The sequence below is a fragment of the Sciurus vulgaris genome, assembly GCF_902686455.1.
Source record: "Sciurus vulgaris genome assembly, chromosome: 13".
NCBI lineage: Eukaryota > Metazoa > Chordata > Mammalia > Rodentia > Sciuridae > Sciurus > Sciurus vulgaris.
In genome coordinates this window covers 12,482,173-12,501,068 of record NC_136474.1, presented here as the reverse complement: position 1 = coordinate 12,501,068, position 18,896 = coordinate 12,482,173, and the positions used below count along the sequence as shown (strand labels likewise).

At 56.2% G+C, this 18,896-nt stretch overlaps 1 protein-coding gene across 2 annotated transcripts in view; it reads right to left on the bottom strand.

Annotated features, from left to right (window-relative positions):
• The window catches only part of RAB31 (RAB31, member RAS oncogene family), a 103,755-nt gene that overhangs the window by 52,861 nt on the left and 31,998 nt on the right, over positions 1 to 18,896 (bottom strand). For both annotated transcript variants that reach the window (XM_079108927.1, XM_079108926.1), the window contains exon 2: positions 3,985 to 4,064. In XM_079108927.1, the coding sequence (XP_078965053.1) occupies positions 3,985 to 4,064 (80 nt within the window). The remainder of the gene's footprint in view (positions 1 to 3,984; positions 4,065 to 18,896) is intronic.

Sequence of the window (18,896 nt, the reverse complement as noted above, 5' to 3'; positions counted from 1 at the left end):
CAGAGGCCCAGCACTAGTCTGCACCCCTCAGTTTCATCTGTGACGCGGGGCCAGGCCTAGTCCCCCCAACAGTGCTGAGGCTTGAACTCAGGGCCTCATCACGCCAGGCAGGCGCTCTTCCCGCCCCCAACACCGACCCTAACATGGAGAGTCCCATGAGTGTGGGCACAGGCTCAGTAACAGGAGCGAGGTGTCTCAGTCGACCGCAGGCCCCCGGTTCCTATTTCTTGGCACTGGGGAAAGGACACCGGTTTGGGAAACGAGGACCCTGACGGTCATGGCTGTCCTGTTTGGTTGGGATGGCTTTGCCGACTCCTACCCCGCAGAGCCCCGGCCATCCTCTGCTGGAGAGATGCAGGGAGGGCTCCTCGGCAGTGCTGAGCTGCGTCTCTGCCTGCACCGGAGACCCGGGGAGGGAGACGCGCACCATCTGCCTGGGCAGCAGACCAAGGCCTTCCAGTGGGTCATGGAGGTGATGAGGACCCACTCTCGGAGGTGAGACCTGGTGTCCCAGGCTGTGCCCCTCCCAGTGGACTGCGATTCCAGAGGGAAGCAGAGGTGGCCAGCTGGGTGCAACCAGGGCCCGAGGGGCACCACCCAGCGGCCCTGCCCTGACCAGCCTGGTCACCCTCCACTGGTCACCTCGCTGCTCTGAGCTGCGGGGAGGCCAGTGGTGTGCCACGAGAAGGCACTCAGGCCAAGGACATGGACCCAAGTGACAGAGGATCAGGCAGAACATACCAACCAGAAAGCAGGCCAGGCAGAAGGTGAGGCTGATAAGGAGGCAATGCGGCCGGTGCGACCGCCCACACAGGCACAGGCGGTGCCAGGCTCCGGATGCCCCCTGCGGCCACTGACTGCAGGAGAAGCCAGAGCTCCAGAAAGCATGTGGGAAGCGCAGGGCCACTGCTGTCCTGCCGCAGGGCTGTCGGCCCGGAGGTGCTCGGGCTTGAAGTTCAGAGGAAAAGAACAGGATTCTGACTCATCTGTGCAGATTCAGAAAATAATCCCTAATGTTGGCGTAGACAGGGACGCGAGGACCATGCTTCGGAAACCCCGCCCGGACACCCATCACGAGCCTCAGTTCCACTGACTTATTCCAGGGCTGCGAATTTAACCTGAAGGAATAACTGGTGCGCACGTACACAGACGCAAAGAAAAAAATGTGTGAACGACCTAATCGTCTTAAATGGAAAATGAAGGTTGAAAAATCTGTGTTTTTAAAAGGCCGTTCAGTGGCATAAATGTCACAAAATGATGCTGAGTGGAAACAATACACACCCAGAGGGAAGAGCTGGCGGGGCCGGGCGGGAGCTGCCTGGCGGAGGCAGGTGACGCAGCGTCTGCGCTCTTGTTCATGGCTTTCTGCATCTCCTATCACTTATGAATATACAACGCTTGCATAATCAGAAAAAGTATTGCTCTCACCATGTTCTTAAAGATAATATGACATCATAAAACACGTTCAAAACATATTCAGCAGCCAGGTGGGGTGGTGCACACCTGCCACCTCAGTGACCCTCTTGGAATAAGATAGAAAGGGCCGGGGCTGTAGCTCAGTGGTAAGCACTTGCCTGCCACAGGAGGCTGTGGGCTGACTCCCCAGCACCACCAAAAAAAGACAAGAAAGCCAAACGACAAAGAGGGAAAAATGACTGCATATGTGCTGATTTCTATTTCTATGATTTTGGGGGTTTTATACTGAACACAAATGTTCTCCATCAGAAAACCTAGCTTTAATCGGCTCTGTGAAGGAAATGCGCAGGCCGCCAGGAGGAAGGAGGAGGAAGAGCCGCCTGCACTGGGGCAGCATGCTGTGGCAGGCAGCTCGGGGCTAGTGCAACACGCTCCGATTTGTGAAAACACTCTGAAGACCTTCGGACGCAGAAAACACTCACCATGCATGCACTTTGGACACTAAATACTGGTTATATAAATTGAAGAGTCAGGCATGGTGGCTCAGGCCTGTAATCCCAGCTCCTTGGGAGGCTACGGCAGGAGGATGGCAAATTTGAGGCCAGCCTCTGCATCTTAGCGAGACCCTGTCTCAAAATAAAAAACAAAATAAAAAGGGCTGGGGACATAGTTCAGTGGAAGAACACCCCTGGGTTTAATTCCCAATAGTGCAAGAAAAAAAAAGAACAATATGGGATTGGAGAGCAAGTAAAATCCTTTAACTTTACTTTTCATTTTATTTTATTTATTTTTGTATAGTCTGAATGTTTTTATAACATGCATTACAATTTCAGAGACTAATAATAATTAGTAATTAATACTTTTATTTTTAGAGCAGTTTTAGGTTTATAGGAAAATCAAGCAGAAATCAGAGTTTCATATAATTGGTTTTGGTACCTGGGATTGAACCCAGGGGTGCTTAACCCTGGAGCCACATCTCCAGCCCTTCTATATTTTACTTAGAGACAGGGACTTGCTAAATTGCTTGGAGTTTCTCTAAGTCACAGAGGCTGGCGTAGAACTCACCATCCTCCTGCCTCAGCCGCCCAAGCCTCTGGGATCACAGGTGTGCACCACTGTGCCCAGCCACAGTGTGTTCTGTGGACCCCCGAATTGCAGACACAACACCGTCAACTGGGCTCCTGGCAGAAGCGCCCCTCACAGCCAGCAGCCCTCCAGGTGCACCTGCCACTCCTCCCACTGAGGCGGGGACACCCCCGGCCCTTGAATCTGGGCTGGCACTGCACCATGGTGACCAAGATGACGTGCCCACACAGGCGTAGTGACGCTTACACCTGCTCGACACTGCCTGATTCCTGTATGTCCAGGACAGCCTGAGGCGCGAGCATGCACCGCCTCATCACTGAGACAGATGATTTCAAAGGAACACAGACTTGTTAAGAAGACAGTTGGAACTCTGTCCTCCACCTTCCAGAATCACGATTCACAGTCAAGGTCAGGTTTGCTTTATTATCAAGAAACATAAAATGAAAAATCAAGGGACAGAAATCCCCGGGGAGAGTGACAAGGGTTTCCTTGTAGAGTGCCCTGTCACACAGTCCCCTCAGGCCCTTCGGAGCACAGGCCCTTTGCCGCAGGCTGTTGGCGAGGGTGTCTGAGTGGCAGGCCGCCGGGGAGGAAAGGGACAGCTCTCCCCTGGAGCTAAGGACAGACATATGCAGACCTGACGCATCGAAAAGATCTGGGTTCCCTGAGCCCAGGATCCTCTCCAGTAACACAGCCACCGCCTGTGCAGTGTCACCTGCCCCGAGCAGGCTCAGGAATGATGGGATGCCAACGCTCTGGCTACTACTGTCTTCAGCTGGCATCTGTGAAGCCGGGCAGACTAACCTGCTGGACTGCGAGCAAGCGGATCACAGGCCCTGACCCACGTTCCCAGGAACACACTCCTTCAAGCCACTTCTCAGCTTGCGCGTGGGGGCTCCCCCTCAGCGGCTCCCGAGCGCCCCTTCCTCCACACCATTGACCTCTGAGGTCCCCTGCCAGGGACCCTTCCCCCTCCTCCTGAGGATAACAACACCTGGCCATCAGGTACAGTCTGATATCTTCAGGGGGAGGCTACTCCTTACGGGGAGGAGCAGCAGAGCACCTGGGGCAGAGTCCATCAGGAAAGGAGCTACTGCCCCAGCCTCACCCGCCACGCTGGGGCAGAAGGGGCTTCTGCTCCTCCCAGAACCAGGCTGCGGGCTGTCCTGAGGCACCTGCACAGGTGCCAGGTCAAAACAGAACTTCTGGGAACTGGCCGGGGGTCCTCTCTATCTGGAGGTGTGGACAGCGTGGTATGCAGAATCACGCTGCTAGAGATCCAGGAGATGGTTTGCAAAAATAAAAATCATTGCCAGGGACAAGAGGCCGGACGTACATGGCTTGGAAATCCCTGAGTCTGGGCAATCCACACAGCTGGGGCAGACGTTTACCACGGTCCTGCTGGAGGCTCAGCCACAGAGAGACTGACCTCTCTGAGCAGCCCCAAGGGATCAAAGAGAAAGGGGACACACAGGAACTTACCCAATGGTCGGGCTGATGTTATGGTCGAAGTGGTCCTGGACGAACCGGCACACGATGCTCGACTTCCCAACCCCCGTGTCCTAGAAGAGAAGGAAGACGGGCCATGAGGACCCAGGAGCCAACAGAGCCCGCAACTGGTCATCTTGGCTGACAGGACGGGGGAGCAGAGGGATACAACTGCCTCTACCTCTTACCAGTGTTTCCTAATGCAATTGTGTTGCTTTCATAGAAAGAAGAGAAACAGGGTAAAAATGAGTGTAAGAACCATGTTTCACATATGAACAATAGTCAGCTCAGAATGAGCATTTCACAGCACAAGAACTTCTAGAAATTTGGAAACTGGAGGAGGGGTCTAACAAAGACCTGTGGCAAAGGCATTTAGGTTGAAACAACTGATATTGTTCAGAATCTTATTAGCACTCAGGAAGGAAGGAAGGAGGGCCGAGAGGATGGATGGAAGGAAGGAAGAAAGGAAGGAAGGAAGGAAGGAAGGAAAGGGAAGGGAAGGAGGGAGGGAAAAGAAAGAAAAGAGAAAAAAAAGGAAAAGAAGAAAGCTGACATCTGCTTCTCCAGGAGTCACCCTTTAACACCCCTGAATTCTAATTTCTACATTTCTGATGCTTTCTCTTTCAAATGTGATAGCTGGATAGTAGCTTCCACTTGTACTTAATTCTAGAAAGGTCTCAGCTCAGCTCTTTCTCTGCTAAACGATTGTTTAAAGCTGATTGAGACCGGTGTCCAGTTGCACATTGCAAATTGAATATGCAGTGTTCATGTCCACTCCCCTCCTGAACCACTGTAAGGTAGACTCACAAGGTCAGAGAGACAGGATGAGACAACCCCAGACCAGTGACATCAACAAAATCCAGGAGGATGTGCTGCCCGAGAAAGGAGCTGCCACTCAGGTGCCCGCAGGGAGGGAGGCTGGACAGCAGCAGGCCAGGTCATGCCAGGGAATCCCAGAGGCCAGCCAGGGTCGAGGCCAAGGCTGAAAGCAGGACCCACTGAATGACCATGCAAAAACACACCCACAGACCCCAGGTCACCTGGAGTCCTGGGGCAGCGGACATAACAGCCTGCAATCCAGGAGGAAATGGGAATCCCCCTGCAGGACCCTGGGAGTTGGGGCTTGAGTCACAGCAAAGACAGAGGCCACAAAGTGTTCTCCTGACTGTGTGAGCCCAGGCAGAAGTGGAGAAGGTCCCCTCCAGTGAGACCAAAGCCCCACAAATTCTGACACTGGGGTCCCCTAAGTAAAGGCCCTGTGTGCACCATCCACAAACCCCAGGACCGGGCTTTCAATTTATTTAATCTTTTTAAAATAAACATGGAACTAAGAAAAGTCAGACATTGATACCCACCTACAAAAGAACAGGATGCTATCTTAAAAGATCCTTCAGAGAATAAGAGCAGTTCTTAGAAATGAAAATGGCAAAGGAGGAGTTAGAAGATAAAGTCAGAACACTGCCCAGAAAGCAGAACTGACGCCCTCCGTGGGTAAGACCCACTCTGCCAGGCAGCAAGGAGATGCCAGGCTCAGACTGTGCACAGAGAGCTGGGTGGGCAGCAGTCCGCTCCCAGGGCAAAGGATCACGAGACCCGTCCAGGTCTGTGAGCAACAGGGGAAAAGACTCAGCAAGGGAAAGAAAGTCGGTGAGGGGGATCTTATATTAAAGGTGGAACTGCCCAAGTCAAAAGATCAAGGAGACGATGTTGCAACTTCAGGGAAACGTTTTCTCTTCGGACGCTGCTGTTAAATGGGCGGCAGTCTGAATCACTTGTGTTCTGCGTGCTCCTGTGTCTGGGGGACCAGTCCAGCCAGCCCCGAGCAAGAGGGGCCTGGGCTTGCGGCCCTCCTCAGACAACCTCGCTTTGGAGGGTGGGCCGCCGGCGCGAGCCCCGGAGCCCCGCACAGCGCAGCGCCAAGCTCCTGGCAGCGCAGGACCCGTGCGGAGTTCACCGCGGTGGGCGGGCTGACGGCCACGGCTCCTGCGTTCCAGTCGCTGCCCCTGCTATTTCTGAACCACGCCTTCCTAGGATCCTGGCTCTCGTTCCCTCTCCAGCCGACAAACCGCAACCCAGTTCTTTCCATCCCAGTTGCCCCCCCTGTGGATAAGCCCATCCTTCATCCAGGACAGAAACGGCGCCCCTGCCGCCCTGAGGACCAGGAAACGCCCCTGGGCCCTCCTCCAGGAAGCCCACTGCTTCCTACACACTGCCACAGGCAGGGTGGGGACACGCCCGTGCTGACCACGCTCATTTCTATTTCCCTCCATCACAGTTTAGGAATCCCCTGTGTCAGACTTCCATCGTCCTTCCGTCCTCCCATCCATTCCTGCATTCCTACCCTGCCTTCTGCGGGCTACACCCCACAGGTGGGAGGTCAGGGGCCACCCTCCCTGGAGGATCCCAGAACAGTGCTGGGTGCCCAGCAGGGTAAGTGCCAGCAGAGGCAGGACTGTAGCCAACCCAGCTGCCCAGGGCTCAGGAGCCACTCCTCAGCCCTCAAGCTGCTGTCCGGTCAGCATACACCCTGGCTCACCTGCTGGGCCACCCCTGGAAGCTCTTGCCAGCGGCTCTCCGTGCTCTCATGGCCCTGGGTACATAGGGCTTTGACAGGTGCTTCGTCTCCTCAGTTGAGATGCTGCTTTGGGAAGCATGGCTTCCAAGGGCTCTGCTCAAACTGACCCAGTCCCCAAGGCAACTCAGAGGCTGCCTGCAAGACCAGCCCACAAGCTGCCTTCACAGTGAAAACGGAAAGCCACGTTACAATCATGTAGCTCTCCTCCTCGCCTTCTGCAAGGGCTCACACCAAAACGCCAGCTTCCCTGAACAAAGCAGCAAACCTACCCAAATGTGCACACAACCACCAGTTTGTCGGTCGTATACACTCAGTGTGTTCAGCTGCTACGTTTTTAACAATGCAACTCTCAGCATTGCTCTTGCTTATATATTTCATAGGAGATCACGGGACAAAAGGGATAGGGAAATTTTTAGTTTGTTTCAGAAAAGGAAACAGTCTTACAAAGAACAGCACCAAGAGGTCCTCTCTGGCCAGTGCTTCTGTGACAGGTGAAGGACCTTCCAGGACAGCTGCTGTTCCCCAGTTGGCCACCAGGGGAAGACCTGCCCACACCAGCTGCAGGCTGCTGGGTACTCCTCTGTCCTGCCGAAACCTCACTGGGACAGTGACACACACAAGGAGCTGGCCCCCTGAGTCATAACGCTTACACATGGAAACAGAGTGGGAACAGGAAACAGAACAGAGTCCCCTAAGAAGAGAGGCAGAGGGGAGGGTTCTGGTGGCCCACCAGCTTTAAAGGCCCCTTTAGTTTTAGCGGACTTACCCTGATGGAAACTTTTCTATGTGTAACTTTTCCATCTTGTAGGACTGAGGCCATCAGGGCCCGACTCACCCAGTCCTCGGTTTTGGCTCTGCAGAGGAGGAAGCTGAGGACTTCCTCAAGGTCACACGGCTATTGGCGAGTCAGAACCAAGTGTTTCCAGTCCCCACTGCATCGTCTCAAGCCACTCGGCGGTGGTTAAATCAGCCTCCCCAGGAAGTCGAAATTTCTATTAACGATGAAAGTGCACTTCCTGGGGCTCAGAAGGACCACTCTCATTACTGCTTTCTAGTTTCATCTTGCACAGCTCGAGTCATTCACGAGCCTCATTCCCAAGGTGTAACTGCTGCTATTTTGATAGTAACGAAAGAGGATGTGTTCAAATAAAACGAGTTCAGGTTCAGGGACACCCGACGCCCTGTGCCATCCAAGCCATGGTGTGCTTGAACCCAACTGGGTCCGCCTGCTTACTGGGAACCAGACACCTCATCTGATGTCCCTCCCATTACTCAGCCCTCTGGGAACAAGCACTAACTCTGAGACAAGGATCTCCACCATTGAACGGTCACAGTGAGTGACCACAGGTAAATCTACAATCATGAAATGAGGAACCACAGACTTTCAGCCGCAGTCCTGTAGAACTCTAGGCACCCCAACCTGTGAAAACCAACCACGATCCTTTCTTCCCTCCTGGATTGCGGCAATGGGCTTCCATTTACAACAGCAGGAGACAGAGAAGGGCAAGTCGGGCAAGGATCTCCCCCCACCAGCTCCTGCTCTTCGGCAGACATCACCCGTCAGTCCCCCACCACGGACTCCTGGAACCCACAAGGGCCTAGGCATCTTCTTAACTCCACTCTGCAGGGAATCAAAATGATGTGGTTGAGGGGACACTGAGAAGCAACTGCTGTCCTCCTTGGCCACCCTGACCTTCCAACACACCCCTCCACTCCAAACCCAAGAAGCACCATTCCACAGGTGTTGGAGAAATCTTCACAAGTGGTGTAGGAAACGAATAAGAAATATACGTTGTTAATAACTCTACAAACCAACATGCCTCTTACGTGAAGGAAATCATTAAATGTTAATAAGACCAACAGATGCAGGAATCCCATTCCTAAGAATGCAGCTAAAAGAACACTTTTAGCAGCTGGGGGTGTGGCTCAGCACTGAGCTCGTGCCTCCATGCCTGAGGCCTTGGGTTCAACTCCCAGCACTGCAAGAAAAAGGGGGAAAAATGTGGGTTCTGTTTCTAGACAGGAGGAGGAACAGAGGAAAAGGGAGTGGAGATTCACTGCAGTAGCTGTGCACAGGGGTGCGTATCTGCAGTCCCAGCACCCTCGGGACCCTGAGGCAGCCTCAGCAACTTAGGAAGACCCTGTCTCAAAATTAAAAATTAATCCCCACCCAAAACATTCACTGCTATACAATTTATAAAAATAAGAAATGGCCTAAAATTTAACTACATGTCAGATAAATTACAGCACATACCGTGATCTTTTAAACTTTGATCTGACTCCTATCACAACGTTAAAGAGGCGGAATACAATTTCCCCGTCGTGTACTGATGCCTCCTGACTTACCACGGGACATGTCCTGATAAGCTCTGGAAGCTGAGATCACCGGAAGTGGAGGATGCTTGGAATACATCTCACCCACCCAACACCGCGGGGCAGCCTGACCTCCTGAATGTGCTCACAGAATTTATGTGGCAAAGCCACCGGAACAGAGCCTGTTGCATACTAATGCGTTGGACACCTCATGTGATTTGGTGAATGCTGTACTGAGGGTAAGAAAGAGTGGGGGTGTCGTGCTTCCACACCAGGGTAAAAGCACAAGCTAGGCCATCCTAAATTGGGGACCATCTCACTCTGCGGGACAAACTAAGCATCATGGTCCCTTCTAGAGCATCCCAATCAGACTTCAACCGTGCAGAGGATCCAACCATGGGCGTAGGGTGACAGTGATGGAATTAACTGCATGGGCCAACCCTAGCACATCAGCCAGACTGCAGGTGGCTGTGATCCAGAAGGACATTTGCTGCAGAATCACTTGAAACTCGAATATGCATTTTCCATCGAAATAACATTGTAAATAGTGATGATTTCCCCAGCAATCCCTTCATCACAGGGTCTGCAGAGGAAAACCTTCACCGGAAGCCCCGTCCCTGTGAGCCCAGCCCCGAGCCCTGAGGGTGAGCTGAATGCCCCAGCACTGCAAGGAGACAGCTGGTGAGCCAAAGGCCTGGGGATGTGGACTCCAGCAGAATGGCCGAGGACGAGTAGACGATGATGTCAACTGTGGGAAAGGCAGTCAGTCACCGACCACACTGAAGGTTCCAGACACTGAGCTAAGCACTTACATGGAAAAGCATCGGCCTCTTCAAGTACTGCTTGTGAGTGAGTGTGTGTGCCCCTGTGTATGTGTGTGCAAGTGTGTGTGCACCCCTGTGTGTGTGCCCATGTGTCTGTGTGCCCGTGTGTGTGCCCACCCCTGTGTGTGTGTGCGAGTGTATATGTGCACCCCTGTGTGTGTGCCCATGTGTCTGTGTGCCCGTGTGTGTGCCCACCCCTGTGTGTGTGTGTGCAAGTGTGTGTGTGCCTGTGTGGTGAGCGTGTGGAGATGGCAGCACGCCCACCTCCCAAGATCTGCTTCTGCTCACTGACTCCCCTCCCTCCGGCTCGGACCCCTGTGGTGCCTGCACTGAACTTTTTCACCTGACCACAGACATTTTATATTCTCTTCTTTATCTTTCATCCTTCTGAGTTTGGAGATTGTCTTTTGGGCTCTTTCCAGTTTCCGCAGATGTATCTAACATGATGATAAAGCTACATGCTCATCCCTAATATTGATTACTATATTTTTTCAGTTGTGCAATTTCCATTTGAGTCATTCTATAATTTTGAATTCTTTGCCAATTCCTGAAATCTCTATTTTCACTTCCTTGAACATACTGAACACTCATGTTGTAAATCCACGTCTGACGACTGCATTCTTTAGGTCCTCTGGGGTCTGGTCTGTGGTCCAGTGGAAGGCTTTGGCGAACTTGCCTGTCTCCTCACATCTCTGGTCACCTCGGGTCAGGCCTCAGCATTGTCATTTTAAAGAGGAACCAGAGAAGCCAGTCCAAGCATATGGCAAAGCTGGGACTCCACCCAGCGTCTTCTCGGATGCTGGGATGACCATCTAAAAAGAGACTGTCTGGTTCCAGGAAGCAGCCCCTGAAGAAGCTGTCCTGGTAAGAAAACGTGTGTGACACCCAGCAGTGCGTCCCTTCCTGCTGTCAGCGGTTTCCGCGCGTCTGGTTATTCCAGAGCTGGCAGATGTGGCCAGTCCCAGTGCCGCCCCTTCACCCGCCAACACTGCACCCTGCTGACAGCCAAGGGCATCCCCGCACATTCTAGGAAAGCGTACCAGGAGCGAGAGGGTGTGGGTGCCCAGCGCTCCGTCCCACTCCTGTCCCCAGGCTCGGGAAGACCCTGGTCACCACCCCTCCTCCCCTGTACCTCTCAGACCTGCGAGAGAAGAACAGGTGGTGTGCACAGGGAAGAAGCAAGCCCTACAGTCGCTTCGCTTCCGTTTTTTATAATAGCTCTGGCTGCTTCGTGGCACCTCCCAAGAGCAGTCAGTCTGTCCCCAAGTGCAAACTGCTGCTAAGCAGAAATCTCAGTTTATCCAATGGGTCTTAGAAAGTGTGACCTTAACTGTTGAAAAAAAAAAAAAAAATCACTGATTTCTACTTCAATCACACTTCCTGCCACAGAACCAGCTGTTCCTTCGTGAATGTCTCTTTCTGCACAAGCTCTTGATTGGGCAAGAGGGTCCCCTGACAAGGGCACAGCCCCCGCCCCCCCGGGAGGGCAAGCCCTCCCCGATGGTATGGAACACCTGGTTCACAAAAGCACCAAGCTCCACACTTTGGATTTGTACTGTTCCGGACTGAAGTTTTTTTCCAAAATAGTATTCATTGCCCCTGAGTTGCTGACCTAGCAAATGAGGGTCAGCGCTGATCCCAGCTGTCGCAGGCAGCTCCCCAGCGGCTCCCATGACCCCCATCTCCCGCACTGGCTCGTGGTGTGGCCGCCACTGCCTGGCGGCTGAAAACAGGATCCCAAAAGTGATGCGTGCCTTCCGCGGTCAGGTATGAGACAGTATGGCTGAGCCCGTCTTCCACTCCCCTGCCCCCTCACCGCTGGCTGGCATGAAGCCAGCCGCCCTGCACGGAGGCGACAAGGAGGGGAGCGGCCCCAGTACACATCAGCAATAGGCTCCCAGGCCCGACACCTTGCCAACACCGGGGGAGCTCAGAGGCAGACCCTCTCCTGGTTCCATCCTGTGACTGACTCCAGCTGACGCCTGGTTGTGATACTGTAAGAGACCCTGAGCCGGAGGACCCGCCAGCCATGCCAGACTGCCAACCCACAAAAACCATGAGAAAGAAGTGCCTGCTGTCTGAAGGCACCAGTTCTGGGGCGGCTGGTTACGCAGCAGTGGGTGACCGACAGGGATGCAGTGGGTGACTTTATCAAGCCCTGGCTCCAGCGGGGTGGCTGCATTTCAGCCCATGCAACAACCCAGGGGGAAGGTCATCCCCACTTTACGGATCAGGAAACAGGCTCAGGGCAGGTGAGCCATGGAGAGGCTGGCGAGGGAAAGTCTCACGGGACTTACAGGCCCTGCCCCGAGAGCCCTCTGGTCTGGGGAAAGGGAAGCTGTCTCACACCACTGACCAACCCTGCCCAGAGTGACCAAGCGCCAGTGATAACCCTAACGTGAGCCAAGGAGGCTACGTGGGTGAAGAGCTACTATGTATAGCAACGCGTCCTCTGAGGGGAAACCCCTGGGGAGACATCACAGTGTCCAAGATCAGAAAGCAGAGAAGTGCAGATGGCTGCACCTGCTTCAGCTCATTAGGGAATTTCGGAGTGGCCTGGTAATGTCAGCAGCCTTGTGAAGTGCCGCATGGTGTTATTAAGGTTCTTCATCTCACTAGAAAACACCCTTGCTTGGGGCCATTCCTGGGCACTGAGGCTCCGTGGGGAACCCAACACCAGGGTTGGCTGTGTTGTCCTCGGAGGGGCAATGCCAGCATGCGTTTCAGGGACGCAGGAAGCTCTTCCACTCCGCAGAGCAGTCACAGCCAGAACCAGTGCAGCGTGGACCTGGGCAGGCGAGGGAGGGGCAGGTGGGACACCTGAGGTGGTCTCCTCACTCTGGGTTTGGGTAACTGTCAACGCTGCTCCAAGACCGTCTAAGAACAGCTCGTAGGTGTCTCAAGACACTCCGGAGGGACGCGTAGTCCCAAAGTCTGAGAAGCAGCCAGGCAGACCAGGACCCAGCAATTTGCCCGCCCTGGTTCTCCCTGAGCACGCTCCTGGAGTCTCTCAGCCTCTGCTCCCACCTCGCATCTGCCAGCCTTGGGTTAGCGTTCCAGAGCATGGGTGCCCAGAAGCACGCGCGGGCTCGGCCACAGTGGCAACCTGATGGCGCTGCTGCTGCTCCTGCCACCCTGAGGAGCAGGCGAGATCAACCTCTCTGTTCAAGTGCAGGGAAAGAGTTGGAGACATCTCGCCTCTGCTGACCCATCTCAGGCAAGCGCATGCCTCTGGGGTCCTGTGTGTGAGCGAGGGCAGTGCTGGGCGAGCCCTCCACCACTGAGCTACACCCCAGCCCTGTTTTATTTTATTTTGAGACAGTCTCATTAAGTTGCTAGCACTGGCCTCCGGCTCTGAAGTAGCTGGGGTCACAGACACAAGCCACGGCACCTGGCAACCTTCTGTGGTCCTGGTCACCATATCTCTGGGATAAGGGTCAGATCAAAGCCCGCAAGGCATCTCATCTGCTCCCCAATCCTATGGAAGACTGTGAATGAGCATTCCGGGTGAAAAGGACCCTCATCAGACTCCTGCGAGTCCAGCGGAGGCCCAGAGTGTCCCCCATTCTGGAGCAGAGCTTCCCTGCTGCGGACCGCTGCCCTGGCCTCTGCGTGTCTGTATTCAGAGCAACACAGGGTCCCGCCCTGGGACAGACACAGCTCCTGTTCACCCATCCCAAGTCCATGCCCTGCTTCTTCTCGACAGCTACACCTGCCGCCTGGTGTCCCGCCCTGCTTCCTGCTCCTACCCGCCAGGCTCTTCTGTGACACCGTTCGGAGCCCCACACCTGACGCTGTTTTCAGAGCAGAGATGCTGGCAGAGAGGCAGGAGGACCCATGAGCGGTCACACACGTCCACTGTGGCCCCAGGAAGGACAGCACTGGCCAGGCTGGCATGTGCCAGCGAGGTCCTCTGCCTCGACGGTTCCAGCACCGCTGGTCCAGGGAGGGACATGGACACGGAAAGCGCCGTGCACCGTGACAAGTGCTGTGAAGGACACAGGGACACCTGGCCCAGCTGAGTGACAGGAGCAGAGACGCCTCAGCCAGGCTGTGAAGGGACAGGGACACGTGAGTGACGAAGCAAAGGCCTCGGCCAGGCAGGGCGGAGAGGAGTTGGGGACACGCGATCAGAGAGTGGAGAGGAGGCGGTCCAGTTAGCAGGAGTGGTCCCTGGGGGGCAGAGATGCCAGCACCCCGAACTGGGGAATGGAGGCCCCAGGACAGCGCCTCACCCCACCTTCCCTGCCTCTCCAATGCCAACCCCACTCCCACTGCAAGGAACTGGCCTGACCAGGGCCCCTTGCCCTCTGCCCTGACCCAGAGGCCCCACCTGCTCACCTCCAAGGTGCCCACACATTCCCAGAGGGGGCCTAAAGCACACGTGTGCACACATCCACAAACACGTGTTCACACATCCACAGGCACATGTGCACACACACTGTGCATACACACACGTACGTGCACGCACTCATATACATGTGTGTGCTCACACAGGCACTGTGTACACACATGCATTCACGGGCACTCCGACACACACACAAGCACAGTCCGCACACCCAGCTACACCGACACGGTGTGCCTGCCCTGCGCTCCCCGCTTCTCGGCTTGGCTAAAGCTGGGCACACACTGTCCCAGGAGCGTCTTCTCTGCAGGCTCTGGGTCAGCGCTGGCCAAGGAGCACCTGCTAGGAGTGGAGCCTGGCCAGTGCTCTCTGGGGGCAGAGCCCCATTGTCCCCACTCCTCCCTCCTGTGTCTGCCCCCAGTCCCCACCAGTCCCATGTGGGGCGGAGGCAGGAGATGGCAGGGCAGTGCCGCCCCCAGGCGTCGCCCCAGCCTCCGCTGCAGGCCACTCCACTGCTGGGCCCCTGGCTGCTCGGCACGTCCCAAGGGCCCCCATCCCAGGCTGGAGCTTCTCTGTCTCCAACCTTCCAGCGCCTTCTCCCAGGTCCCCATCCCCAGCCACATGCTGGTCTCAGGTTTAACTGTGGTGAGAGATTCCAGTTCCCACAACACACAGAGCAGTCCTGCTTCCCGACTGCACCCACCTGGTCCCGGTGCACCCCCCAGGAAGTGACCTGCAGCCGAGGGCAGCATGCAACACGAGCAGGCCCTGGGGAGCGGCTGGACGATCACCCGGGGCACAGGGCACACAGTAGCTGGCCCGATTCCAGGGCACACTGCAAGGCCAAGGGCACTGTCGCCACCTGGTCACAGCCTTTGTCCTGGGGCAAGGGGATCAATGAAACCCTCCTGGTGGTGGAATCTTAAGAGGATAAAGACTCCAACCTGGAACAGGCCGCTCAGGTGGTTTGCTTATTATTTGCATTTTCTTGGGCACTTACGAGGCCGCTCAGGTGGTTTGCTTATTATCTGCATTTTCTTGGGCACTTACGAGGTGCCGAGCATTATCCCAGATGGGGGCACCTGGTTTAAATGCCAGAATCCATCACAGCAGCTCTCCAGCTCACGCGCCAGGTCGAGTTCCACGAGCAGACACAGCGTGTTAACAGGCGCACGTGCCAACGGCGAGGACCAGAAAAGCCAGTGTTTTCAGCCCACTCCTGAACAGCAGCAGGTGCTCACGGCCGGCAGCCCCCAGGCAGGGGTCCTGGGTACCGCAGGGGTTGACTGTTGCCATGCCCTCGCCTCAGGCTGGCAGTGTGGCTCTGTGGTCACCTGCCTCATCACGCGTGAGGCCCTGGGTTCAATCCCCAGCACCACGGGAGAAAAGCTCGGCAGGACTGCAGGCCTGGGTTCATCCGGTGACACACCTGCGGTCGGCACGCTGGCCTCCGCCGAGAGCCACCTCCCTCCCCCACTCTGTCACGGAGTTCTGGTGTTTGTGGTGGCATCTTGCCCAGGGCACATCAGCGCTCCCTACACCTCAAAGGTCACCTTCATCAGGGCCCGGGCGCCATTGCACTGAATCAGGACTCAGGGGACGGAGGGCGTGAGTCAGCAGCAGGGAGGCTGGACCCACAAGGCCTGAGGAATCCACACGCCCTGACTACCTCATCCCGGGGCTCTCCACTAGTGGACAAGGTCCTGCAGGCAGAAGTGGCCTGAGCTTGTGCAAGTATTTAAGCCGCTTCACAGAATACGAAAGCCAGCCAGGATTTCCAACTCAGGAAGCTCACCTCACCTTCAATCTAGGCTCTGTGGAAATAAAAGCTAAAATATTACTCAGAGTGGAAGAAACCTTCCTAGGAAATGTGAGAGAGGCTAACTGCAGCTAGAGAAGAATCCTGCCCACAGTGGCCTCTGAGCAGGGCTGCATCCTCTACTCTCCGTAGGGAGCAGAGAAAAGGAGGTGTGGCTGCTGGGACTGAGGATGAAGACAAGGACAGCAGATGTGGACAGATTTCCCAATACAACTTAAGTCAGTGTCCGGCTGACAGTGAGCAGTAAAGCCATGGGAGTATATACTCTGACTCCTGGCCGGTGTCCTCACTGCGACCCAGCTGAAGATGAGCTGAAGGTCACAGTGGACTCCAGGGACTGCAGGGCCTTTCCTGGTGGCTGCGTTGGACAGTATACCACAGAGCTAACCCCATGTGCTAATCCTGAAGTCCACCCCTCCAGCACAGAACACAAGCCAGAAACCCTGCCGGAGACAGGAAGCTCCTGCTGACAGAGGCCAGGACCAAGGGCACTGGTATGAGCCTGGCTGAAAAGCAGGTGCATGCGGCCAGCTGGCCTGAAGTTGCAGCCAAACATGGAAACTAGAGGAAATGAGAGAGAAGGTGGCCAGAGTGCCCAGGCAACATGAGGCCACGGAGCTCCGGTTCCTGGACACCCTCACCAATGAGCTCCGGTGAAGCCAGGTGTGCTGTCGGTGGGGACAACCGTGACACTGCCGAGCTTTAACCCCCTGGGCTCTGACTGTCCTTTAGTCTCCTCAGTCCCCTGGGAGACGCGCTCCTGCCACCCTTTCCGGTTGGGTACACAGTGGGGCTGGCGGGGCCTCAGCCGCCAGAGCTCCTGGACTCTGCGCTGCACCTCCTCCGGCCTCTGCGCAGACACCCCCAGCTCCGACCCGCCAGGAGTCCCAGGGACGCAAATGCGAGACCGGTGCGCGGGCCCTTGCACTCCGTCCGCGCCCTCGGCCTCCGCCGGCAGCGGACCCTGGAGGCCCAATGCCTCCGCCTCATCCTGGAAACAGGGGAGGTACGGCAAGGGCGGGCGCACGGCAGGTTCCGTCTGCAACTCCTCTCCGCTAGGTGACCTGCACTGCACTGCAAGGGACCACCCCTGCCGCGGGGCGGGGCGGCTCGGGACCACCGCTCCTCCCGCGGGGCCCTGCGGCTCAGGACCACCCCTCCTCCTGCGGAGGCCTGCGGCTCAGGACCACCCCTCCCGCGGGGCGGGGCGGCTCGGGACCACCGCTCCTCCCGCGGAGCCCTGCGGCCCGGGACCACCCCTCCCGCGGGGACCTGCGGCTCGGGACCACTCCTCCTCCCGCGGAGGCCTGCGGCCCCGGACCACCCCTCCTGTGGGGCGGGGCGACTCGGGACCACCCCTCCTGTGGGGCGGGGCCGCTCACGACCACCCCTCCTGCGGGGCGGGGCGACTCGGGACCACCCGTCCCGCGGGCCCTGCGGCTCGGGCCCCCGGGGTCTTCTGCGCCTCCGGCTCTTCCCTACTTGAACAGGGTTCCTGATGAGTGACGTGCTGGACCCGCCTCGGGCAGGAGCTTATGGGATGCTGGGACCACGCCAGCTTGACCTCGCCGGATCCTAAAGGCGTCGGGGCTCCCGGAGCACCAAGGTGCTCATCCTGCATGAGCTCAAGGGGACGATGGCATCACCCTTTCCACCCGACATGGAGGGCCTGAGGCCCCGCACAGTTCTCTGTCCTGCCGCTTGCAGACCTCGGGTAGGGCTGCTTCCCAGGCCTCCACCCCGGTCCTCTCTCTCCCACCATGGGAAGCCCTGAGGGGTCCTCGAGGCCTTACCGAAGCTCAGAGTGAGGGCCCTTGGGCCTTCAAGAGCCAGGGAAGAAACAGCCATGGAATCTCCAGGCAAAGGAACAGGCAGCTCATTTCTTGTCAATTAGCAACTTTGCTTAATTCTGGTATTAAAAAAATCAATTCTAGTTGGGTGCCAGTGGCCACACCTGTAATCCCAGAGGCTCAGGAGGCTGAGACAGGAGGATCACAAATTAAGGCCTGCCTCAGCAACTTAGTAAGGCCTGAAGCAACTTAGACTCTGTCTCAAAAGATAAATAAAAATAGAGCTGGGGATGTGGCTCAGTGGTAAAGTGTGTCAATCCCCAGCATCGAAACAGTAATAATAATCATAATAATAATAATAATGTCACACAATTAAGAACAGACGACTTTAGAACAATCCCATGGGGCAAGCACCTCCTTATCATAACAGCGTGACAAGGATCAGGGAAACTCTGAACTGAGAAATCCCACGTGGGCGCCTCAAGATGGACAGATTCACTGCCTTCAGAAGTTACTTTAAGCTCAGGAAAGTCACAGTGTGCTTACCAAGGTGTGGCCTGTCTGTCCCGCTGCGTCACTTTGTGTTCCCAGCATGCTCTGGATAAGGGTCTCGGAGGGGGGTCAAAGGCCCCTCGAGCAGGGACGCCACACCAGACTGCACAGCCCAGCCATAAACAGAGAGTGTCTGTGTGCCTGTCCTCTCTGTGCCTGCCCTCTGTGCCTGCCCTCTCTGTGCCTACCTTCTCTGTACCTGCCCTCTCTGTGCTGCCCTCTGTGCCTGCCCTCTGTGCCTGCCCTCTCTGTACCTACCCTCTGTGCCTGCCCTCTGTGCCTGCCCTCTCTGTACCTACCCTCTGTGCCTGCCCTCTCTGTACCTACCCTCTGTGCCTGCCCTCTGTGCCTGCCCTCTCTGTACCTACCCTCTGTGCCTGCCCTCTCTGTACCTGCCCTCTCTGTGCCTGCCCTCTGTGCCTGCCCTCTCTGTACCTACCCTCTGTGCCTGCCCTCTGTGCCTGCCCTCTCTGTACCTACCCTCTGTGCCTGCCCTCTCTGTACCTACCCTCTGTGCCTGCCCTCTGTGCCTGCCCTCTCTGTGCCTACCCTCTCTGTACCTGCCCTCTCTGTACCTACCCTCTGTGCCTGCCCTCTGTGCCTGCCCTCTCTGTACCTACCCTCTGTGCCTGCCCTCTGTGCCTGCCCTCTCTGTGCCAACTCTGTGTGCCTGCCCTCTCTGTCCCTG